The sequence below is a fragment of the Caretta caretta genome, chromosome 6 (genome assembly GCF_965140235.1).
Source record: "Caretta caretta isolate rCarCar2 chromosome 6, rCarCar1.hap1, whole genome shotgun sequence".
NCBI lineage: Eukaryota > Metazoa > Chordata > Testudines > Cheloniidae > Caretta > Caretta caretta.
In genome coordinates this window covers 17,066,173-17,091,497 of record NC_134211.1, presented here as the reverse complement: position 1 = coordinate 17,091,497, position 25,325 = coordinate 17,066,173, and the positions used below count along the sequence as shown (strand labels likewise).

The 25,325-nt window shown below is 49.1% G+C and overlaps 1 protein-coding gene across 2 annotated transcripts; it reads right to left on the bottom strand.

Annotated features, from left to right (window-relative positions):
• Positions 1–73: 73 nt before the first annotated feature.
• Positions 74–20,306, bottom strand: PGGHG (protein-glucosylgalactosylhydroxylysine glucosidase). Of its 2 annotated transcripts, none has more exons than XM_048855168.2 (14): positions 20,234–20,306; positions 18,508–18,769; positions 15,816–16,026; positions 14,290–14,725; positions 13,217–13,336; positions 12,952–13,083; positions 10,954–11,065; positions 10,532–10,604; positions 10,117–10,253; positions 8,702–8,835; positions 8,487–8,582; positions 7,597–7,694; positions 3,542–3,756; positions 74–2,748 (listed from the first exon to the last, which is right to left on the bottom strand). In XM_048855168.2, the coding sequence occupies exons 2-14, from the start codon at positions 18,758–18,760 to the stop codon at positions 2,684–2,686; spliced, it is 2,082 nt and encodes a 693-aa protein (XP_048711125.2). In that variant the 5' UTR covers positions 18,761–18,769; positions 20,234–20,306; the 3' UTR covers positions 74–2,683. The 2 variants fall into 2 exon arrangements, with proteins under 2 accessions (XP_048711125.2, XP_074985390.1); XM_075129289.1 differs by lacking the exon at positions 20,234–20,306 and adding an exon at positions 19,405–20,110.
• Positions 20,307–25,325: the final 5,019 nt, after the last annotated feature.

Below are 25,325 nucleotides of genomic sequence, written 5' to 3'. Positions count from 1 at the left end.
TCCTAAGCATTCAAAACTCGTGAGTCAGGCCTCCCAAAATCATAAGATTGGCTCAGAAATCATGACATTTAAAAGCAGTAAATATTGGGTCTCTTTATTTGCCTTCTGGCTTTTGAGGCTTTAGGGTTCGTGTTTCCAAGCTTTGGTCCGTGGACATGTGGGCGAGGAACATATATTTAGGTTTTTAATGAAAGCTGTAAGTCTCACATAGTCACCTGACTCCAGGAGCTGGGGCTTTAAGAAAACCATCAGCTACTGCGAGACTCAGAATACAACCATGAATTGGCAACGTTGATTGAACCTGATCTCTTCCAGCAGCTGGAGGTTTCCTGGGTTCAGCTGTAGTTTTCCTCTTGGGTTAATAAACGGGATAGAGCTAAAGCACAGTTTAAATGGAATCCAGGCACCAGTGTAATGTTTTGTTTTGAGGGGGCAGGAGAGACCAACCCAGAAAAGAAAAACCAGATTGAACCATTTCCCTTCCTTTCCCTCAGGAACATATCTGGCGTTATCTGGAGATTCTGAAGAAACAGACAGAAGCTCTCCTTGTATTTATATCACATGGAGAAAAGGAACGCCTGGAACGCCTGCTGATAGGTGCTATTGTCACTCAGGGCAAATTCAAATAGGGGCAGTTTTATTACTGTCCTCTGGGCCAGATTGTTCCCCCTTGTTCCATGCATGGAGGGGAACATCTACATATGGATTTTACCCCACCTGTGCAGAAAAGGGAAGGTTTCTGCAGCCCAGGAAAGAGTGGCTGGATCAGGGTGGGGTGAGTCACAGCAGCCCTCCCACTAGCCCTATGGAGAGTAAATAGGAAAGAGCCCCTCTGGTCCTGTATGATTATTCTCAGGGCTGGCCTACACTGAAAACTTACATCGGCATAGCTACATCTCTCAGGGGGGTGAAAAATCCACACCCTCCCCGAGGGACGTAGCCATGCTGACCTAACCGCTGGTGTAGACAGCGCTAGGTTGATTGAGGAATTCTTCCATTGACCTAGATACCACCTCTCGGGGAGGTGGATTAACTACAGCAACGGGAGACCCTCTCATCACTGTAGTGAGTGTCTACGCGGTAGCATTTTAAGTGTATATGTAAGCAGAGTCTGAATGAGCTCTCCCCTGACATCTAGTGGTGAGCTGTGGAAAAAGACTTCAGGAGCTGATCTCGTCTGCTAAGTTCACCTTCCACCCTGTGTGGAGGGAAGACGGGGGGGTGGGTAAGGAGGCACTTTACATGCTCCACTGCTCGGGCACTTGCTCATCGCCGCAACGGCTGATTGCCGCACCTTTCTGCGGGGCTCTGCTCTGGCCGTGCCTCTCCGCCAGCCGTCCTGCGGGCTGCTTGCCGCACCTCTCCAAAAGACCCACCCTCCTACACACACAGTCTTCCGCAGTGTCCCCAAGGGAGCAACAACAACATTAGCCAATAAAATACCTCCTCTGGGTTCCCCAGCGTGTGTCTCCTTTAAAACATAACCACCCTGGGGCAGGGACTGTCTCCATTTTGTGTACAGTACCCTCCAAGCACCTGGCCGGTGATTACCAAGTAATGGGTTTGATTCCCCAGTCCATTTCGCCCATGCAACCCGCTGGATTTCAGTGGAGATAATCCCACTTTATGCTGGTGGAATGGAGAATAGAGTCAGGCCCAGTGGGTCTGGAGCCCCTGTTGAGCCCAAATGAGGTCGCCAGAGCCAATGTGCCATTCTAGGGAGCCTAGTCAGAATGACAGTAACATTTAGAGTTGGACACTAAGCAGCGAAAGGGTGGGGTTGGGCGTGAGGTTTCAGCCAGGGGAAGCCAGCAGATGGTGCGTTCTCTCTCTCTTTCTGTTTGGTTTTCTGCTACAAAGCAATACATAAAGCCAGACGAATTCTTGGATTTCAGCAGACACCTATTTTTAGGGGGTTGCAATGCAGGACTCACTTGTGCAATTCTGTTCGGGTTGGGTAGAAACATTCCTCCTCAGCTCCAGAGCTAACCTAAGTCTGAGTCAATAGTCCCTCTTCTGGTGGGTTTTAGGTGGGTGGCCAAAATCAGACTTTAGGGAGAGATTTTCAAAGGCACAAATGGGAGTTGGGGGTGGCCTAGCCCTTGTGCCTTTGAAACTCTCACCATGTGATGGAAAATGACATGCCATGTTAACTATGGAGGAGCTGCTGTCACTCCATCACGTGTGTGTGACACATTGTACCAGGCACGGAAGGCAAAAGCCAGCTCCCAGGCAGCCAAATGTACTAGGTGCAAGCTTAAGGAAGTGCCATAAATGGGTGCTCAAAGGGGTGTTGCAGAAGCTGAGCCCAGCAGAGAAGGGGTAAATATTGGTCAGCAAATATGCAGGGAAGTAATAAGGGCAGGTAATTGGGAAGTGAATCAAATTCAGCTGTCAATAAAACCATTTCCCAAGGGCAATACGAGCAGGAGGATGGTGCATTCCCCTCCTCCCCACCCCCGTCTAGCATTTTCCAAACATCCCCTCACTGGCCACAAAGGAAGCAGGAAAATCAAACAGCCTCCCCCTGGAGCATGTCGCTTATGCGCAGGTCCTGTGCAGCCAAACCTCAGTCTGCACCACAACTCAGCAGGGGCTCCCAGGACTCCTGCTCTAGGACGCCTGCTCCCTGCCATGTTTGCGTAGCTTTGGTGGTTTTAATACCTGCCCTGACAAATACAACTTAAAATGGCTCGGCGGATGCTCTCTGGATCCGGCCAGCAGCTGTGGCGAAGGAGATGCTCTGCCCTGCGATGGAAACAAACAAACACACAAGCTGGGAGAAGGACCCTGGCTCTTACCACCCTCTCTCTGGTTATTCCCTTTAGTCTCCTATGTTAAGGTACCATCCAGGGCCAGGGTGTTCTACTAAGTCAACTTCAAAGCAGGAAATGCAGTCAGGTAGTTACGCCCCCAGCCTACCCCAGCAGGACAGGCTGCGGAGGGCAGGAGATAGCCTTGGCTGTGGGGAGCCGACAGCTAGTCCAGTCCCTGCCTCTGCCAGCAGGTGGTGCTGTACGCAATGGTCTAGGAGTGCGGGTCATGGGCCGGCTTGCACTATTGCAGCCCCAGCTTTTCCCAGGAGGCAGGACCGGCCTTAGGGAAAATAGCTCCTTGGGCAAACTTGTATTTTGGCATCCCTGGCCCCTGTTGTCTGCCCATCCATCCCCCATCACCCTTGGTCCCCACTTCCTCCCCAGATTCCACACCCATCCCCCCAGACTCCTATTGCCGCCCTGGGCTTGCCAGCCCCCCATCACCTCTGGGTCCTGCTGTCCCCCTCATTGCCTGGAGCTCCCTTTTGTGGCCTCGCACACCAGGCCCGCCCCACTTCTTGCCTCTTGACCACAGTGCCCCCCTGACCATGGCACCCTGAGCGGTCATCTACGTTGCCCTCCTGTGAGGCCGGCCCTGCCAGCAGAAGTGAGTCCAGGGAAGGGTGTAGGACTGGGAGACCCAGAAGCTTTGCTGCCCCCTAACCTTTCCCAGCAGTGAAGATCAGAAACGCACAGCACAGTGTCATAGTGGGGAGACACTGTACCTTCGGGTAAGGGAATGCGTTGGCCCGATGCTACCAGCACAGCCTCCAGGGGGGACAGCTGCGGGTCACGTGAGGACTTTGTCACCTTTATCCTAACGTTCTCTTTGGTGAGCGTGAAGTTCAACTTGCTTCCAAGGTAAGAGACTCCAGTGACCTTGAGTTTGCTGATGTTGTCCGGGCATGTAGGGTCGAAGTTCAGGCTGCTCTTGGTGATTCTAGGAAAGGCAGAGAGGAGTCAGGGGTTAGTGAATTCCATCCACGGAGGAAGAGACACTGGCTATTCTCCTTCCTGGGCTGTCATTTTCTTAGAATATCAGTGAGTCTTCCAGCACCCCCTCTTGAGCTGGGAGTGTCATAACCATAAGGGTAGCCTAAAATTCCTCCTTACCTATAAGGGGTTAAGAAGCTCAAATAACCTGGTTGACACCTGACCAAAGGAACCAATGGGGACAAAAGATACTTTCAAATGTGGGGGGAAGGGAGGAGAAGGCTTTGTTTTGAGTTCTTTGTTTCTGTGTTTGTTTGCTCTTGGGACTAAGAGGGACCGGACATCAATCCATGTCCTCCAAACTATTCTGAACCAGTCTCACATATTACAGAAATTGTAAGTACAGCCAGGCAAGGTGTGTTAGTTTATCTTTGTTTTCTCAACTTGTGAATTTTCCCTTTGCTGGAGGGAGGTTTATCCCTGTTTTGCTGTAACTTTGAAACTAAGGCTAGAGGGGGTTCCGCTGTGTTTTGTGCATCTTTTGTTACCCTGTAAAGTTATCTTCCAACCTGATTTTACAGAGGGGATTTTTACCTTTTCTTTTTTTTTTAAATAAAATTCTTCTTTTAAGAACGGATCAATTTTTTTCCAGTGTCCAAAGATCCAGGGATTGGGGTCTGTGGTCACTTTGTAACCAATTGGTTACGGTATTATCCTCAAGGCTCCCCAAGAAAGGTGAAGAGGCATGCGATGTGCCACAGTTCTTCACTGACTCTTCCAGCACTGTCACCTGAGCTATTGGTAACAGCTTAGCTCAGAACTACATCACAAAAGACTGGGCGGCTCCGGAGCATGCTAATGGCACGTGGAGCCTTAACCTAGGTCACTGGGCCAGTGTCCTAGTGACAAATGGTTGTTAGCAGCCGATGTGACAAAGCCCTGGCTGGGATGATTTAGTTGGGAATTGGTCCTGCTTTGAGCAGGGGGTTGGACTAGATGACCTCTTGAAGTCCCTTCCAACCCTGAGATTCTATGATTTCTGTTTGGAGGCCCATGTGAAAGGAGTTGGAGGAGGGGTGGAAGTCATCTCAGTCTGCCTGCTAGGGGAGATTTGGATCCAGATTCAAACTCTATGGCTTGAGTCCATGTCTAAGTGGAACATGGAGTCCAAATACCTTTGACGGGTGGAAAGGTGGCGATTAAGGTAGGAGTTTGGATGGGAAACCTGCAACTCACATCTATGTCTACCAGAGACTTGGGAGTTTCTCACACCTAATACTGACCACACACACCAACAATGAATGCGACTCGTTAGCACTAAGTATTTTGCTACATATCAATCTTACCACCTCTAAACTCGATCTGTCCTCAACTAAGCTCTTTAAGAATATGTTCCAGGACCAGAATCACATCTGTTTTGGGCATAGCTTTGAAAATCCACTAGATCTGACCACCCTAAAGTGCTCTCTGGGTGCTGCTTTTAGGGCCACTGAGGATACTTTAGTTCAGTTTTTTCTAACTCAGAGGTTCAATTTTTTTTCAGAACCACAACTTCCCACGCAGCTGACTGGCTCCCCTTACTTATTTACTGCAGGTGCTGCTGGTTTTGACCCATAGGGCAGGAACACTTGGAAATGGTTCCACATGTGTGTTCGGGGAGCTCTCTACTCTTGCTCTGAGCTGGGTCCATTCTCACTGCGCCAGCCCAAGTTCTCAGTCTCAGCCGGAGATTTCAGCTCCTCAGGAGCTGATGTTGGTGGTGAGTTCCCTACACGTGGTCTATTTTGGGCCCTTTAGTTATTTACAGTTTCTCTGTCACTGTGGGGAAGATGTTGTTTTTCAGCCTGGAGGCTGGTGTGCCTGGTCATTAGGGTGATATCCAGATCTCTACTTTGCTCTAATTCAATATTGATTCAGCTGGCTTTGCTCTGCTCTGGGTCTCTTGTATCTGGATATACATTTTGTGGCTGCGACCAGTTTTCCCACCGTTAATTATGAATGAACCAGAAATAACTGCGTTAGTAAAAGGGCTCAGACATTATTACCAGCCTCTGGCAAATCTTAAACAGATTGAGCAGTGTCCCACTGCAGAGCCATATTCCTTTCCTGTAGTCTCTCTCACTGAATGCTGTTCACCAGGATATTTAGGTGCCAGTAGGAAACAGTCTCCTTTTCAACCTCCCCTCTCCTGCCCCTGATGTCACAATAAATCACTTGATGGTGATATCCCAGGCCAGTGATTCGTACATCACTGGGTGAAACCAAACCTTAGGAGACACATCTGGCTAGAGCGGAGAAAGCTTCTGTCAGCTCCTCACCATCTTCCTACCCAGCAGAGAAGAGAAAGGGGAGGTAGAAAATGGCTTTGTAAAATGGCAGTTTGCTAAGGGGTTATTTTGACACCCCCTGCCCACAGTGGGAGGGGAGGGGAGGGCTCAGTGGAGCTAGTTGGAAACTAGAATTCTTATTCCATGGGAAATTTAATTAACAAAAATAATTTTTGAATTGGAACAAAAAGTCAAAACTTAGAAATATCACTGCAGAACCGAAATCCCTAAATTTTGTTTCAGGAACATCAAACCAAAGCAGTCCAATAATGCTGAAATGAAATAATTTGACCGCAAAGAAACATTTTGATAATTTTCCATCAAACATATCGGAATGTATCAATTTAGTCGAATCAGCATTTTCTGATGGACAACTCTTCTGTTGGAAAACATTCAACCAGCTCTAATCTCAAGCAGTATCCGAGACAAGAAAAGATGGTCTTGTAGCTGAAACACAGGATTGAGGCTCCGGAGGTGTAGCTTCTCAGCTCTGCAACTGACTTATCATCTGACTTTGAGGAAGTCGCTTGCTCTTCTGAGCCTCAGTTTCCTCATTTTTAAAATGGGAAGGATGCTAGTTTTATTATCAAGAGGGGAGACCAGTTGCCCTGAGATTCAGGCCAACTTTAATATTTAAAATGTCAAAGTTTGACTTAGCCTTTTGTCACCTCAAGAAGTGATTTCTGTGATGTGTCTCCAGTGATTTCCATTAATTTGAGAAAATCTATCCAGCATATATTTCAAATACACAACAAGAGTCAATCTATTTACGACATTACTTAAGAGTGGCAATCTCTTGCTATCTAAAGTATAAAGCATCAATAGGCAGATGTAAAAGCTTTCTTAAAATGTTCAGTTCTGTAATGCTGTACCTACTATACAGGGCACATTCAAAGATATTTATTTTGTATGCTTTTAAAAGTGTGTTTTAATCTTGATGGTGGACTTCCATTTATGGAAACCAGTCTAGTATTAAAAAGCGGGTTATTAAAATTTTTTAAAATTTTGTCATGGGTATTTGCACTAATTTTTGAATCAAGATAAATTTAACCAAATCATTTCAGAATTAATGGATTCACGTCTTTGGGCTCGTCTACACTACAAAGTTAGGTTGACCTAGCTGTGTTGCTCAGAGGTGTGAAAAATTCACACCCTTGAGAGATGTAGCTAAGCTGGTCTAAGCTCCAATGTAGACACTGCTAGGTCAATGGAAGAATTAGTCCACTGACCTAGCTACCGCCGCTCGGAGAGATGGATTTACTACAGAAGAATCCCTTCCATTGTTGTCGGAAGTGTCTACACTATAGCCCTACAACTGTGCCGCTGTAGCGCTTCTAGTGTCGACATACCCTTGGTGGCCTTGGTCCTCCCAACTTAGTTAGTGAAGAGACCTTAAGCCCCAGCATCCTGAATGCTTTCACCATAGGACCAGTCATCTTGCTACATTTAAACGTGAAGGTTCTTAGAGATCTTTTGTCATGGTGGTCAAGAAATTAAATGGGTAGCAATAGCGCTCTCACCTGAACCCCGTGTATCCAAAAAGGATGGCCTGCAGGAATCCTCCCATACCCGTCAGGAAATTCACAGCTCCTGACCCGTTGGAGTTCTCCACCCAGATCTACACCAATGAGTGAGAGAGAAATGACTTAGGCCCTGTCAGGATTTAGTAGTTACGCTTCATAACATTACATGCCATTGGAAAGTGTTAATTATGATCATCACTTGTCTGGTCCCCTGGGAGTCCAGAGAACTGCCCCCACTCCTGCCACAGAGGGAGAGGGTGGGTATGATGCATTCTTCCCACATGGTCCTGCTGCCCCACTGTAGGGAAAAGAGGAACCCTATTTAGGTCTTCCCTGCTCCTCAGCCCTTCACCCAGCAGGAGGAGAAAGGGAGCCATGGTGGGTGAGATCTTGTCACCGTTGGAAAGAGGGGAACTGGGAGCTGATAGTGGGCCCTCTCCTAGCACTGGGGGGGGGGGGGTGTTGCAATGCCCCCAGCCCTGCAGCCCACCCTTGATACGAGGAGCTGGGAGGGAGAGCAGAGCAGGGTGCTGCTTGGCCCACTGCTGCCACCCATAACGAGGAGAAGGAATCTGGGGTGGGCATGATGCCTGCACATTAGCCCTGCTTCCCCTGGTGAGAGGAGAGGGAGAAGGGTGGTGGTGCCATTCCCCCATGGCCCATCAGTACACAGGCACTGGTGAACTGCCCTGCAGTAGGCAAGACAGAGATCAATAACACAGAAGAGGCCGCAGTGACTGATAATACAGTTAAGGTAGGTGCCGGTCTGAGTGACATCTGTCAGCAGCTCGGGCTGCTTGTGATCAGTCATTACAGACCTGCCCAGATAGACTTCCCTTCCATCTATCCACAGTGGCAGGGGGCAAACCCCACTGCACCTGCCTGACCTTGAATGGCTCGGTGATGTTGTTGAAACACTTGCTCAGTTGCCTCTGTGCCCTCTGGATCTCCTTCAGCTCCATCCAGCCAACCGCAAACATGCTCTGCAGGAAAGAGAACCAAACAGGTGCCTCCTGGGTGCACTGCGAGGAGCCGAGCCCTGCAGGAGGCTCCCCCCTTTCACACTGAAACCATTTGGCTTCCACTCTGCTTGGCTGCTTACCCAGGTCATGGCTGGCCCATCCAGCTCAGTGACAGGTTCATACATCTCCAGGTCGTTCCTTCGGACTTCAGAGCTCATGGGATACATCATTGGGTATCCGAGCAAGACGACATCAGCTTGTTTCACGTGCTTACCTGGGGAAGGGACAGACAGAGGGGCAGGGCATACATGGGAACTAGGAGTGAGAGGTGATGGGCCCAACTTGAATCTCAGATCCCAGGGGGAGCATGCAGGGCTGGCAGCTAGAAAGATCATTGTTTTCCTAGTACATTAAGCTAATTTGATAGGGAGTCATTTAATGCAATACACTGAGAACCATGTGATGCCATTTCAACAGAGCAACACTATAACTGAAGTGCAAAGCAAGCCTAGAGAAGGTGGGTCATGGACACAGGAGATTAGTTGGGGATGGCTCAGGTCTGGCTGGCTGGAATTTAGATCAAGACACAGCGACTTCCAGTTTTTTAGAAATTTTTGCATGGACATCGTCCTAGCAGGTCCTTCTTTGGAAGCTGGAGCAGGGCCAGGATATCACCCAAAATGCCCCGTTTTAACATGGTGTTAACCAGGCAAGGCTCTTTGCATGCACAGAACCAGAGAGCTGCAGGCGTTACCGTGGAGCTCAGCCTTGCAAATGTAGCTTCAAGGTCCAAACAAGCATTCAAACAGTAACCGTGCCACTTGCAACCAGGGAAAGGGCAAATTCCTGAGGCGCTATAAACCTATCCCTGGCAAAGAAAATCTTGACACAGGCCAACTTCTTTAATAATAAGTAGGTGTGGCAAAAGTTGATTTTTATTTTTTATAGTTTTGATTGATGTTTATTTTTAAACATGTTATTGGATTTTTATTCATTTAATTTAAATTTAATTATGAGGAGCGTCAGACAATAATTATTTAATGACAGTAGATGTTGAGATTCAAAGAGTTAAAGCGTTATAACTATTAAAACCAAAACTGTCAACATCACGTGTCAAAATATACAAAGTAAATCTCCGTCAATCAAATTCTAAGATGTTCCCAAGCAGCATGTTTCTCATTTTGCAGTTAGTCAAATTCAATTATTATCACTGGAAATATTTTTTCATCACTTTGTGTATGGACAGTGAAATTGACATTTACCAATAAAAATCGAATTCTTCCAAGTCTAATTGTAACCCAGAGATGAGAAACACCCCATCCAGGGCAGAAAACAGCTCAGTAGCCACACCTTCTACAATAAGAACCTGGGTTAGGTGACCCACCAGCATGCACACCGCATCAGCATCGACCCTTCTTCAAGAAGCCAGCAATGCAGCGCTTGCCCTAAGCCCTACGTAGTCAGGATCCGAGGTTACTATTGTGCTGTAGAGCATCCACAAAGGACAAATCGAGGCTGAGATGCAGCCCCTCCCCTTCCTGTTTCTCCGACTCACCTGGGCTGTATCCATCGAACTCTGGATGGTAGTTCCTGGCTGCATCAAACGGCACTTTGACTTTCTTGGCAACCTCCTGCCACTCCTCAGGGACAGGGATCTGGAAATCACGGGCCACCTCGGCTGCAAAGTTCAAGCTGGGGGGGGGCGGGGGGAGTGAGGAGAGACTGTTTATATGGTGTCTGCAACGCTTTAAAGAGCAAAATATAAGAAGAACTGGAAGCAAAGGCGCTAAGCCAGCCAGTCGCCCACAAGGGAAATAGCAAGACTGAAAGACTATGGCCCAAAGCATGAGCTTCGGAGAGCTGCTGATGCCTCCTGGAGCCTGGGCTTTCTTCTGAAACCCGACAGCTTGCTAAGCAGCAGGGAAGACTGATCAGAATGGTTCAGTGTTTCTAGAAATCATGCGCGTTACCTCCTCTGGGCCACGGCGTTGGTGTAAACAGAGTTATCGACACTGTAGTGATACTCATCTGGGGGCATGACACCTGGAGGAAGAGGGAGGAGATGTCACACCAGGGCAGTCCCTGTCCTCCTTTTGTTTTAAACCCCTGGCAGGGCCCAAGGGAGTGGGAGACTGGGTGAGCTTGGAAGGCACAAGAGAGCTCTCCAGCAACTCTCTGAGCACACAGTAAAGCTATGCTAGGTCTGAGTGGGCGCTGCGGGTTAAGCCCATGGTAGGCTGCTCAGGAATGCAGAGGACCTGGGAGCCAGTGCATCCCGTGCAGAGAACAGCTGTTACTATACGCCAGAGTGAGGCAGGCCAAGCTGGAGAAGCTGTGGGCTTTCACCTGCCAAGTCCTCTCCCAGAAACCGGCTCCCAGGCGGGGGAATTACCTTTGATGTGGTAGCACTGCTCCTCCTGACTCCACACCACCCTGCTGCACCAGTACTGAACCACCGTACCGACCACGTCCCAGGCTCCTTCCTCCCTGAACAGCTTCTGGTCCTGGAGGGAGCCAAACCCAGAGAGAGAGAGAGAGATGGGGAGCCATGAGGAAGAGAGACAGTGGTACCCAAACCCAGAGGGAGCCTCGAGGAACAGAGACAGCAGTATCCAGACCCAGAGAGATGGGGAGCTGGGAAGAAGGTGGACATTGAACCAAGAGCCCGTTGGCTGAAATCACAGCAGCTGCTTCCCTTGCCTTGCCTTTTTCCAGCATCAGCACAAACACAATCCCTTTGTCCAATTCATCGCATGACTGCTACTGCACTGCTCTTTGGGGGCGCTATTCCCAGTGGAGTTTGTTTACAGGCTTGGATATCCCTGAACTTTCAGCTGTAGAGTGCAATATACCCTCCAGCCCAGACACTACCTTCACAGTGAAGAAATAAGGCCAAATTCAGCACTAGCATAAGTGGATGTAATTCTGTGGATTTCAGCAGGAGTTGTACCAGGCTGACTCTGGCCCATTGACTCATTTGAAGAGTGTGTAATCTCCTTTGTGTGGAAATCTTGTACCACCGCCTCTAAGCAGTTCCACACAACGGGAGGGGAGCACCACCCTCTCCCTGTGCTTGATGGGTAGAGGAGACTTCCTCCTCTAGGAGAAAATGAACTTCTGTCCTGTTCTGCACACATAGTGTAACAGGCTGTTCCCAGAGGGACTGGGGGGAAATTCAGTTCCCTGAGCAGGCAAGCAAACAGCTCTGTGGATTGGACTTTGTCCCTGCCAGTAATTTTCAGGCCTAAGAGACATTTCAAGTATGTCTACAGTGCAGTGTAAGCCCAGGGTTAGTACAACTCAAGTTAGCAGGTTTGTTAACCTCGGGGTTTGAGCATATACACTCATTTGTAACACCAGGGTAGAAATTGTTGAACCCTGGGTCCCAACCTGGGGCTCCAGTGTCTACACTGCTTTATGTGGCCCCAAGTCCAATCACCCCTATCCCAAACATCCTAGTGCCCTCCATAGTGTGGTTGCTCTAGCCCTTTATTTGTGGTGCCGTGTGGGAAAACTTGACTATCCACCTGATTATCCGGAAGAAAAAGAAAGTCATCCCATGGGATTGTGGTATACTTTTGGTGGTTTTGCAGAGCATAAGTCTAACAGGTCTGTATCTACACTGCAAAGTAATAGGGCTTGAACCCTGGGTCCTAGCTTGGCTCAGGCTTGGACCCGCCACACCGGTGGGATCCTGGGACGCTGGTTCTGAGCCCTGGATTAGTGTGATTTGTGTGTAGATGGAAGGGGGGGTTAGGCTTGAGCCTAAATTCTAACTCTGGGCTTACAATGCAGTGTTGACATACCCTTAGAAGGCTTCATGTCAGCCCCACCCACTTTTGAGAAGACAGGTTTCTAACTGGATGACAGAGAAGAATGACAGCTACAAAAATCAATGTGGGTTATTTCATGCTTCTCTTTAGTTGGGGTTCTTTAGCTCCTACTTAGAGAGGGTTTAGACTCAGGGCAAGGGAGACACGAGAAAGATAAATGTAATACTCAGGGCTCAAGGAGAGCAGCAGGGCTGTTAGGGGGTCCAGGGGACTCTGGTAACTGGTTGTACCAGCAGTAGTTAGGGGAAGGGGTAAAGAGAGACTAGTCCAGGGTTGGATAGCAAGATGCTGAAGAGTGAAATAAGGAACAACATCTGAGGAGCAGGCGTTGAAGAAGGGCCACTGTAGATCGTGGAGAGCCTCGTCAGGGAGTATTACTGGCCATTGTGAATGGGGGAAAGGATAGCAGAGATGATCTGCTCTGGGAGGGGAGGAGTAAAGTCACCAAGGATCCTATCCAAGGAATTGCCCAGAAGACCGGTAGCTGTGGCCACTGGGCCTGTCCTGTTTCTGGCACCATCCTCATACCTGCACCACAGCGCGCGTGTCTCGGTTACCTGTGTGGCATGATAATACTGCTCAAATGCCAGCAAAACATCCCCATTGATGTGAACTTCTTGCGCTCCATAAATCTCTTCAGGGCAGACTTCCTGGCCCGTGGCTGCGCTCTCCCAAGGGAACTTGGCACCCTGCCGGAAAAAATACCCCCAGGAGAGGCTGAGCATGACCCTCTGAACCGAACAGACCAGGGCAAGCTAAGTATCAAGAGGTTTATTCCCTTTGGTGGCTGTCGCCTCTGTTTTCTGACAAGTCTGTTCCTACCTGGTATCCCTGCTCCTGAGCGTTCTTCAGGGCTCCACCTAGTGCTCGAATACGGTACTGCAGGATGGCTCGGGCTGCTTCTGGGTAAAATAACAGGATGTTTGGGTATACCCATGTGTCCTGGAAACAGAAAATGAGTCTGGATCAGGTCAGACCCTTAGTGAAATTAGGGGAGGTTAGAACAATGAGTGTGCCAGGACCCAGAGAGAACACCAGGGCCAGGGCTTGCCCTCCCAGCCTCTGAATACTGTGGGATCCGTACACCCGGAGCCGCCGAGGCCCTGCCAACACAACCACTGTGTTAACCACTGTTAACTGTGCATGTAACTGGCTAGCGGCACCGTGACTTTATCTCATTAAAAGGAACATGGTTGAGTTGTGCCCACACAGGTGCATTTCTGCCCTCACACCCATACTGGTGTCTCCATACCCGCCACGCTCCCAAGCCCTGTTTGTAACAGAGTATTCTTGGGGAATCCAAGCAGTTCTCCCATAGAGCCCCAGCTGGGGGGCCGAGAGCTTGGAGAATGTTCCTACGCAGCAGCAGGACATGGAGTAAGGCACTTGGGGTTGTCCACCCCACAGATTGCTAGGCAGAAGGGCCATCCAGACCCGTTCCAGAGACCTGGTGTAACTGCTGCGCACACTACAAACTAGTCCGTGCCGTGAGCCAGTTATAGGGAGAAAACCATGTGCTGACATAAGCCTCTGGCAGGGGGGAACACTCGGAGCTGACCATGGTCACGTGCCAATTTTAACCACACTAAACATACGTAGAGCCAGAGGCCACCCTGCCAAGAATGGGTTACAAATCTGGCTATAGGGACAGGGTCTGGGTTCAGCAGGTTCTACATCCCACCACACTACTGCCATTAGTTGTCTTCCCAACCTCTGAGTGCTGTGGGATACACACCCCAGGGCACGGTGACCAAGATTTGCCCTATCAGCCTCCCAAGACGTAGACTGTTGCCACGCCTCCCAGCCAGTGCCGTGTTTCCCTCTCCCAGGCTGGAGTGCTGTAGCATGTCTGATCCCCAGAACGGAATTATGGGCTGCAATCCTCTGTAGCCCACCTGGTCCCAGAAGACATGCCCCCAATAGTCTTCTCCCTGCGTGCCATTGGATAACCCGCCGGGACTGATTCCATGGAACAGGAAGTCAGGAGAATCCAGGGGAGGAATTGCACTCAGCAGGTAATAGAGACATCCATACAGGGCCTGCCTCAAAGGGAGAGGCCCATCTACATCGACCCGGCATCCTTTCCAGAGTGCTGCCCAGGCCTGGGTGTGAGAGGAGTATAAGGAGCAAGCAGCAATCAGGGACGTTCCTTCGCTAAAGCACCTCTTCACTTCCTCTTCACTCTCTGCCACGGCGGTCAGGAAGTCCCAGGTTCTCTCCGGCTCCTCCCCTGGCAGGATCACAGCCTGCGGCACCGGAGTCCAGATCATGTGCACCGTGGGCTGGGGAGCCCCCTCCACCTCGGGGATCAAAGTTTTCCCATAGATATATCTGCAAGATACAGCAAATAGCAGCTTCGCCTCAGCAGCCAGAGAAGGGTCACAAAGTGAATGACTCAAGGGGCCAGATCCTCTGCTGGCGTAAATCAGGGTAGCTCCGTTTACTCCAAAATAGTTACGTCAATTCATAGTAGCTAAGGGTCAGGCCCATTCTGTTGTGTGGAACAGGCCTTCCCTCCCCCCCGACCCATTTAACAGAGAGGGACTCTCACCACCAGAGAGAGCTTCCGAGTCTGAAAGGTATCATGACTCTCATTCCACTGTTATTAGCAAGAGCTGTGGAGCACAGCATAGGGGTGGTGAGAAGAGAGACCAATAGACATGGAGGGGAAATAGACAGATGACCCAGAGTAGGGGAGAGTTCAGGGTTCCCATTTACACCCCCTCTTTCCTCCCCTGGATTGTCTCGTTGGCTCAGATCCTCTAAAGTATTTAGGCTCCCAACTTTCATTCATTTCAAGCCTAAATACCTTGGGCTTTCTTCCCCCTTCAGATTGTCTTCCTCTCTACACCCCTGGTGGGAAAATATAGCAAAATGCCCATGGCAAGATGCCCCTCCTCTGGGCAGCACCCGCCTGCAATGGGACACTGAACAGCCTGAAGTTTACCTCCTGGCTGGCACCACCCGCTGGGGTGGGGGTGGAGCTGTCTCCGTCAATTGAATTAACATCCTCCCCCTCGAACATCAAGTAAAACGTCAAACAGGAAATTGAACAAATCCCAATTTAGGTCGAGCTGGACTCTAGAACTCTCAGCTTTCCAGACTCTCTCTTCTCCCTCCATTCTAGTCAGTGGCTCTTGTGGTTGATACGTCTGTAGCTGTGACATGTGGCATCCGTTGCCGTGGCACCACCAAAAGTACCGAGGGCCTGAGGCAGCTCCCAGAGCCTGACTCTCAGGCCCAGCCCCTCTGGAGCACGGGTAAAGATGCTCAGAGTTATTCCAGCCTAGATGCCTCTCAGAACCCCAGCCATTGTCCTAGCTTTGTTGTTGTCACCCATTTGAAAGGTGGAAAGAGGGCGAGTCCTTTTGTTCCTCAGGCCACAGCCCTGCTGGGTACACCCTACCATGACCACACTCACTGAGCTCCCTGGAAGTCCTGCCCCTGGTGCAAGTCCAGGTCTCGGCTCTGTGGCGTGAATTGCATCTGGAGCTGCACGGTCACTGGTGGGCCTCTGGCAGCCGATCGCTTGATGGTGATGCTGAAGGCCAGCAGGTGTACGAGGGAGTGGTGGGCGTAGATCCTGTGGGTGGCGGTGTAACCTGGCGACTGAAGCAAGTGGCTGAAAGTCCCTGCAGACACAAACAGAGTTATCATTTGGAGCTTCCGCTCTCAGATGTTCCTGCCTGTTCTCTAAATCTAGGGCCTGATCCTGCTATCGGATCCGGGTGGGCGCACACCTGTGCCTGTATGGAGCCCTGTTTGGAACAGGGAGAAAGGACAGTCAGAGGTACCATTGTGACAGGTACATAAAATGCACATGGGCCCAGAGTATTAAAGGTATTTAGGCACCTAACTTCCATTGCTTTCAATGGGAGTTAGATAGCTAAATACCATTGAGAATCTGGGCAATAGAGCCTGCAGGAAGTATGAACCTCCCCAGTAAGTTGAAACCCAGCAGGGATTTATTATCAAAGCAAGAAATAAGCCAGGACCAACCCTCAAAACTGAACTCTGGAGTCAAATCTCACAAGCCTGATTCTTGTGTGTGGACTTTGCTTAAAGAGTCTGAAACACCATTTGACCCTCCTCTCTCTGGTGATAAAGAACACCGGTGACTGGACTCCATTAAGGGTCCTTGTTTCTGTTCAGTGGTTGTTAGTGCTGAAATTACTGATGAACTGGTTGAGGGGCTAAATCTTAGACCTGGTTTGAGGACAGCGTTGCAGTGAAAGATAACAAAGAGGCAGTAAAACAGTGCTTCCTTTTAGCTCAGTGGTTTGAGCATTGGCCTGCTAAACCCAGGGTTGTGAGTTCAATCCTTGAGGGGGCCATTTAGGGATCTGGGGCAAAAATTGGGGATTGGTCCTGCTTTGAGCAGGGAGTTGGACTAGATAACCTCCTAAAGTCCCTTTCAACCCTGATATTCTATAATTCCACTTGCTCCCACCAGCTTTATGTTGTTGTAACTGACAGCAGAATCAGCCCAGTGTCTCTAAAACAGACCTACTTAAGTACTCAAAAGGCTGGATCCGAACTCTCCCAAACTTCGGAGTTCAAGATCTGGACCAAATTCAAAAACTTTCTCAAGTGCCAGTTTTTTAGACTGATATAGAGTAAGTGAGATTAGGTCCAAACTGTGAAGAGGGAGCCTAAACTGGATCCAGTTCTGATGTTGTGATCCAGAATCTTATTTCTGGCTGATCCACTGTCTACACTAGTACCGGAACCATTTTATCCAAAAATGTTTAAACATGGTTCTTGCCTGTAAGTAACTGCTAATATAGTTTACCAGGACAGAGCAGCCATGGAAGGAATTGTGTTATAAATAGGCTTGTCAGAATTCAATTTTTTTTTTAGAAATAATTTCAACTGGAAATATCAATATTTATTTTTAAGCATTTTTAAAATCTATTTAAATGGGAGGGTTAGACAATTATTTAATGACAGGAGACATTGAGATTTAAAAAATTAAAGCTTTATAGCATCACATGTCAAAATATACAAAGTAAATGGCCTTAAATCAAACTCTGATAAATTCTCAAGAAGCATTTTTCCTACTTTGTCTGTCTGTAAATTTCAGTTATTATCGATGGAAATATTTTTCATTGGTTTGTCTGTGAAATCAACATTTACTAACATTTACCAATAAAAATCGAATCCTTCCAAGCCCAGTTATAAACTGTTTTACCGAAGGTCATGGTTAAACATCATTTACTAACATGGTTCCAGCAGGTGCACAGACATGGCATAAACACTAGTGTCTTATTCTCAGCTAAAGGGAAATTGACCAACCTCAAAAGTGTAATGCTAAGGTGGAAAAAGTCCTCTGTATTCAGAGTCTGGTATAATCAGGCCTTACAGCTTTCTATGTGTTGTGTTTATTTTTAAAGACATTTAGCCACTATTCTGTGAAATTCATCCCTAACATGTGCATGTGAGCATTCCTTGCTGGCTCTGCAGAAGCCATTCACTGTTCCCAGACTGTGGGGTATTGAAAACTGTGTTTAAAGTGTAAGCTATCACTTTACATTTCTGAAGGGTTTCCTGGTCCTGCTTGCAGGCCAGTGGGCTCTGTAGGGAAACATGCCATTATCAGACTCAGTTCTGCAGACAGCCAGCCTAGAGTAAGGTGGGATGAGTTGTGCCTCTCTTTTTTAGGGAGCAGCCTGCTTTGTCTCTCTCTCTTTTGGGTTTTTGCGTATGATTGTTTTGAATTCTAAGAAATAAAGTAGTTACACTGCAACCCTTCCAACAAGAGTATTTTATCCTTTTTATCTGTCTTCACTGTGTGTATGCCATGAACATAGCACAGACTTGTGCATGCTTTTGACTGACCACTGTCCATGATGCCATGCACACAGCAAGAAGGAAACACAAAGCCTTGCTCATTTCTTGCTATGTTAGAAACATGGGGCCAGGAATGGGGGAGAGAGAATGTGTCGATCCAATCACATAGATAATGAAAACACTGGTAGGAGGCTTTAGCGATTTAACTTCTAGGCTTCTAAGCGGGAGTCACTGACAATGAGGAGAAAAGAAAATCAGGCAAACAAAACATTAAAGCACAAGAAAGCAGTTGCTACTTGGGAGCTGAGGCTCTGTCTGTTTACCTGTCCTGGTGTTCAAAGTGAAGGTCTCTGTCAGTCCATCCTCACCAGGCACGTTGATTCTGACATTGACAGGGCTGGGGACATCGGCACGGTGAGTGTCCCCCACTGCCCCATTATACACCCCGTTTACATGGAGGATGTCCCTATAAACTCGGGTCCCCAGATAGGCATTGGTCACTGTCGCAAGGAGGCGGGGATCTGAGGGCAGAGTGCTGGAGGTGAACACAGCAGGATCTGTCCCACCGTCTGCCATTGCTGCCTTCTGTAAACAGGGAACAAACAGAATCGGAGACGAGGATTAAATAAAACAACACCATACACAGCCTGCGGCACCGGAGTCCAGATCATGTGCACCGTGGGCTGGGGAGCCCCCTCCACCTCGGGGATCAAATCATACAGTGATTTTTTGTCAAAGACAACCCTGCGCCCCCACAATCTTACTGCAACATTATTGCGGTGCCTGGCTGAGATCGCAGAGTGCAGCGGATCAATGAAGGGGTATTAGGAAGTTGCCATGAATTGCAGCTGGTGGCAGGGCATTCTGACAATGAGAGTGGTGCGTGGAACAATTTCTCAGGCCTCCATGGCTTCTAGCCCTGAGGACTGGAATAGCCATATTGCAAGTCAGGGTTAAGGTGCATTGGTAGAATTGTGGTGGAATCGCAGTCGCTGTTGCAGGTTAGGACTCAGGTGAACTGGTGGGCCTGTATGGGAGCCCAGAACTGGAAGCACAGGGCTGCAGGGGCAATGTGCATTCTCTCCCTAGAAAGTAAAGACTGGCGCAAGGATGCAGAGGAACCAGGAGGGAGTCTGCACTCATTGCATCTTAAAAACAATGCAAAAACCCCACCTGTCATGGAAAAATACTTGCCGCAGCTCACGTGACAATCCTCTCACCTGGCGATGGAAATCATGCCAGTGCCGGGTTCTGTAATGCACCCCAGGCAGTCATTCTTAGCTGTGGAAAGTGGGTGCAAAATGCTACCAAGTCACGCTCTAGCTCAAACAGGAATTAATTTGGGGAATTCCTGTGTCATACAGGAGGTCAGACTAGACAATCACAATGGTCCCTTCTGGCCTTGGAATCTATGAATCGATGAACAGAAGAGTTTTAGACCCACTTTGAACTAAGTAAATGATTAAAAGGCGCCAGTCAAGAATCAGGCACAACATTCTATGTCAAATGAAAATGCTTCTGTTAGAATGTCGTAGGAAAATTCAAGTGGCTGATTCCTTCTCCCTCCCCGCCTGTATCTTAGTGTAAGGGATGTCTCCCTTCTCTTCGAGATAGTCACTGCGCTGTTTGTTTTGGGAGAGAGACACAATCCCATGGGAGACTTTGAACTTAGGGATCTGGTCCAACTCCCTTTGAAGTTCACAGAGGAGTAAGATCAAGGCAAGCCCGGGTAGCTTTTCTCTCTGTAAGGGCTAAGCATGCAAGAACTCAGGAGGCCAGGCCAGGATTCATAAGTTGCTGGCTGTTTGGGACCTTGAGTAATGAGAACGCAGCCGGGCGGCAGCTCCCCTGCTCTTAATCTCTCTCTTCCAGTGCCAGGCTGGCAGTACTGGAAATCCCTCCGTCTGCTCATGGCTGGCAGCTCTCCTGTCAAACTCTCCTGGCAGTTTCCCACCTCTAAATGCCTCTCTCTGTGTGGCGGCCCCCAGGAATCAGCCAGGCAGAAAACACGACCCACAAGGTTTCAGAAGTTGAAAAATTGTATCTTGCCTTCTCTTTCAGGGCTCGGCTGGAGTCTGACAGCTTGAGGCTGCTGCTGCAGCTGCAGGATCTCCTGTAGGAGGGGCGAGGGAGGGTAGTAGGAAGTTACTGAGCGGAGAAGAGAGGAAGGAAATAACTTTTTTTGAAAGAAAAACATTGAGACAGGTACTGCTCTAGGGGGATCTCCTGAGACACTCCTCTCCGGGTAACTGAGCTCACTGCTTAATGTATACGAGGGGCGTGAAGTGCTGAGGCCTTATCCATAAGGACTGGCTGTCTAGAGATCAAACTGCTGTAGTGGCTGTCCCAGACTCAAGCTCCGAGCAGGAGAAGCAGAGGGAGGGAAGCCCCGAGCTGAGTAGCTTTCAGCTGCAGATTGCACAAGAGATTCTGTGAGGATTGGGATTATTACCGAGCATGATCTTTGTCTAGGGACTGGCTATTTGTCCCTCCCCGCTCTCCCCCTACAATCCCAGGCAGTGTGGGTGGGAGGTGAGGGGTGGAAAGGCGGGAAGGTGGAAATATATCACTTTTAATGGTGAATGACAGGGAGTGGGTTCAAAATGCTGTCCCAGTTTGCCATATAAAGGAGGGGAGAGCATGGCTACACTGCGGCCACTACAGCGACACACTACAGTACTGCAACCATGCTGCCATAGCGTAAATGCTTCTGAGGCCGACCGAATGGGTTTTCCCGTTGATGTAGGGAACCCACCTCTCAAGGGGTAGTTGGCAGGTCAATGGAAGAATCGCTCAGTTGCGCTAGCTGCATCTAGACCGGGAAAGGGGGTAGCGGGGAGTTGGGTCAACCTAACTACAGTGCTCAGGGTGCAGTTTTTGTCACAGTCTTTAGTGCCGTAGCTAGGTCAGCCAAAGTTTGAGGTGTAGCCCAGCCTGAGGGTATGTTTACACAGCATTTGGGAGCAAGTCTCCCAGGCCAGATCAACAGACAGGCTAGCAGGGCTCCCACTCGTGCTCTAGAAATACGGTAGCTGTACAGACACAGCTTTGAAGCTGCGGTTCAAGCTCCAAAGCGTAGGAAGTGGGGGTGGGCTGATCTGCTGCAAAATATCCAAGGCCCTGTGAGCCGTCTGAGGCCCAGAGGGCTGAGAATACAGGCTGGCAGCATATTTGGATGATTTTACTTGGTAAAGAGCCAGATTAAGGCAATCCGGAGCCACAGGCCCACCACAACACAGGCCTCCTGGGTCCACTCCTGAGCTGTGGCCCCGCTCCTCATTTGGAGTCGCAGTGGCAGGGAGGCCCATTTCCTCTCCTACAGAGGAACAGGCGGTGGCATGGGCCCCCTGTCTCTCTCCAGGAGCAGCAGGGTCCTCCCCCTTTCCTGGGGACGCAGGGGTGTGCTTGGGTGGGGGGAGTAGGCCCACTGTACTCTTCTCCTGCTGCCACACACAGAGTCTTCTTCTGGGCAGTGCCCCCCATATAGCCCTGTTGCCACGGGGAGGTGCTAGGGGTGCTGCCTACCCTCTCACACCCTCCCCAGGTGAGTTCCCAGCCCTGAGAAGGGTTTGGAGAGCAAATCCCAGCTCTCCTGACCTCCCGCCAGCAGCGCCTGGCAGGCTGCCTCCCCCTGCCCTCCCGGTGATGGCTGCCTCCTCCCCAGTGTGAGCACAGAATCCAAGAGGCAGAGAGCCAGGCTGGCTGCTCCAAAGCAGGAGCCCACCAAGGATAGAGCCTCAAGGCAACAGGGTGCAGAGGAGCTGGGACATGTGGCTGAGCGGAACTGGGACATGGGGTTGAGGGGAGCTAGGGCGGGGGTTCAGAGGGGCTGAAGCTGAGGGGAGCTGGTGTGGGGGAGTTCAGAGGAACTGGGACATGGGGTTGAGGAGAGCTGGGGTGGAAGTTCAAAGGGGCTGAAGCTGAGGGGAGCTGGGCTGGGGCAGTTCAGGGGAGTTGGGGCAGGAGTTCAGGGGGCTGAAGGGGAGCTTGTCCAGGACAATTGAGGGGATCTGGGGTGAGGGTTCATGGGGCTGAGGAGGGTCTGGGGGGCATGAGGGAAGTTAGGCCAGGGCAATGAAGACGATCTGGGGTGTGGGTTCATTGAGCTGAGGTGAGGCTGGGGGGTGTGAGGGAAGTTGGCTATGGCAATGCAGGGGAGCTGGGGTGAGGGTTCATGGAGCTGAGGAGGGGCTGGGGGGCATGAGAGAAGTTGGCTAGGGCAATGCAGAGGAGCTGGGGTGAGGGTACATGGAGCTGAGGAAGGATGGGTGGGGGGATGAGGGAAGCTGGCCCAGGGCAATTCAGGGGAGCTGGGGCACAAGTGTTCAGGGGGCTGGAGCTGAGGGGAGCTGGTGTAGGGCAGTTTGGGGGACCTGGGGCACAGGGGCTCAGGGGGCTGAAGGGGAGCTGGTCCAGGACAATTGAGGGGATCTGGGGTGAGGGTTCATGGGGCTAAGGATGGGTTGAGGGGGTGAAGGAAGCTGGTCCAGGTCAATACAGGGGAGATGGGGCACAGGGTTGGGGGCAGGGGGGCAGAAAAGCATTTATATTTCTTTAAGCCATGCTAGCCCCATCCTCCCACAGCAGGTCTTTGCTTTGAACGGGTGTTATCACTTCGTGTATTGCACCAATTGAGCTCAGGTGTGTCAACAGCTTCTTGTAATTCTCAGGTATTAAGCTGTTATTACAGGAAATACTGTAAGCAACTCTCATGATCTGTTTCGTATTAGCACCAGCGTGCTATTTACTGTTTGTTTTTATTGTACTCAAATTCTTGGAAAAGAACTTCAGCAAAATTCAGCTTTGGTGTAATTTCCTTGAAGTCCATGTCTAAGACAGGCTAGCAAAGCAGCTGGAAAGGTGATACCGGATAGCTTGGGACAGGGTGGTTAACCTGAGTGTTTCCTCTTTCCCCCATAAGCATCTGCATCTGTAAAGGCCGGAAATACTTGAGATGTGGGGAAGACATTTGTATAGCACCATAAACTTACCTTGCACTTCAAACATAGAAAGAACCATGGTCCCTTGCCATAGGAGCTTAAAGTCGAATGCTGGATTCTGCAAACACTTATGCATGAGAGTTACTGTACTCATGTGAGTAACTTTACACACATGCATAAGTGTTAGCAGGCTCTGGGCCTAAATCAGATTAGACAAACACAAAGGAAAACCCAGGATGACCGGTGAGGGGAGGAAACAAGGGCATTCCTGAGGAGATGTGATTTAAAGAACATTTGAATGCAGGAGTGGCCGATCCAGGCACAGGGGCAGTGTGACAGAAGAAACGGAACTGAAAGCAGGTAAAATAAATGAAGGGAAGAGCAATGACCAGGATGAGTAATGAGGATAGAAACAAAGGGTTCATTCGGATCCCATTCTACCCTCCCTGAAGAAAGAGGTGTCATGGAAGCCCTGAAGTCTAGTAAACCAACTGGCATTTTATTAAAGAATTAAAGAAAGCAACCAAATGTCAAATAGAAATGTTAAAATACAGTTAATTACAGAAAAAATTACATTATTAGAGCTTGCAGGGCGGACATAGCTGTCATTCTAAGCAGGGCACTGAATCAACATTTCAGACAGTTATAAAGCTATATGGGCAATTGTACCAGGTATAAGTAAATGTGACCTGATTTACAATTTACAATCAGGCAGCTGATTGAGATTCTAACAACCTTTAAGAATCAGTTAGACTTTCAGACATTACAGCACAAAGATCTTCAGGAACATCAGCAGAAAGTGGATCATTTCAAGCGATTTGGAGTGCTGGGATGTGTGTAAACCTACCTTCACCGGGAATCTTTCACTCTATAATAGATAAGTGAATGTGCAAATTGTGTGTTTGTGAAATCTTCCCCTTTGCACTCCGGCACAAAAGCTGGACACAGCTGCAGTCCTTGTGCTCACAGGAACACAGACACTCTTTCCTTGTACTTGTGGGATGCAAGAGCAAGAAGACACTCTGAAAGGATCACGGAGGAGCTGAGTCCTAAAGGGAAGCTGTAACTCATGCCCAGCACAGCCCAGTGAGTAACTCATGAGCTACAGCTTCCCTTTAGGACTCAGCTCCTCCGCAATCCCTTCAGAACTCCCTTCAAGAGAAACTCTAACCAGTTTTAGCTTAGGAATTGGTACTATTTGTCAACAAGTTGCTATGTCTGAGAGTCACCACGCAAAGGCAATTTTAAAGCCCTTTGCTGAGCCCATGTTAAAGATGCCAGCCTGAACCAGTGCTGGATGAACCATTTAGCACTCTCATTAAAATAGCATGATTTGTGGGTTCTAAATGTATTTTTTTGGGATTTGTATGCTGGCTTGATCAGGGCAGGAAATGGTTTTCCCATCCTGTGAACATTTTTGAAATTTCAAAAATGAAACGGAGACCTCTGAAAATGTTCACAAACAAGAAGAGACAGACAACCCACCCCCAAGTAGCCACTAGCTCAGTGGTTGGGACACTCAGCTGGGCTATGGGCCACCAAGATTCAAGTCCCTACTCTCAATAATTCAGGCAGATTCAGTCTCTCAGATATGTGTCCCGACCACTGGGCCATTGGCTATTGGGGGTGGGGTTGGGTTCTCTCTCTCTCTGGTTTTGACCAGAAATTCCACGCTGGACGTCAGAAGGCTTCCTGATGAAAGTTTAGTTGAAAATGCTACATTATTGTGAAAAGTGTCTTTTTTTGATGAATAGGCATTTTCTGATGACAAACCTGTTTTGTTGAAAAATTTCCAACCCGCTCTAGTAGAGTGCATTGAAAAGGGCTGTTTTTGAAAGCCTATTCTGCCACCTTTGTCATGATGGATATTAATTTATCCAATGAGTAACCTCCCGTAAGTCAATAGAACTACTCCAGGAGTAAGGTTCTACTCAGCATGAGTAAGGATGACAGAATTAGCCCCTTAATTCTCTTTTTTTCCCTCCCAGGGCTCATAGACTCATAGAAGATTAGGTTTGGAAGAGATCTCAGGAGGTCATCTAGTCAAAGCCCCTGCTCAGAGCAGGAACAACCCCAACTAAATCATCCCAGCCAGGGCTTTGTCAAGCTGGGCCTTAAAAACCTCTAAGGAAGGAGATTCCACCACCTCCCTAGGTAACCCATTTCAGTGCTTCACCACCCTCCTAGTGAAATAGTGTTTC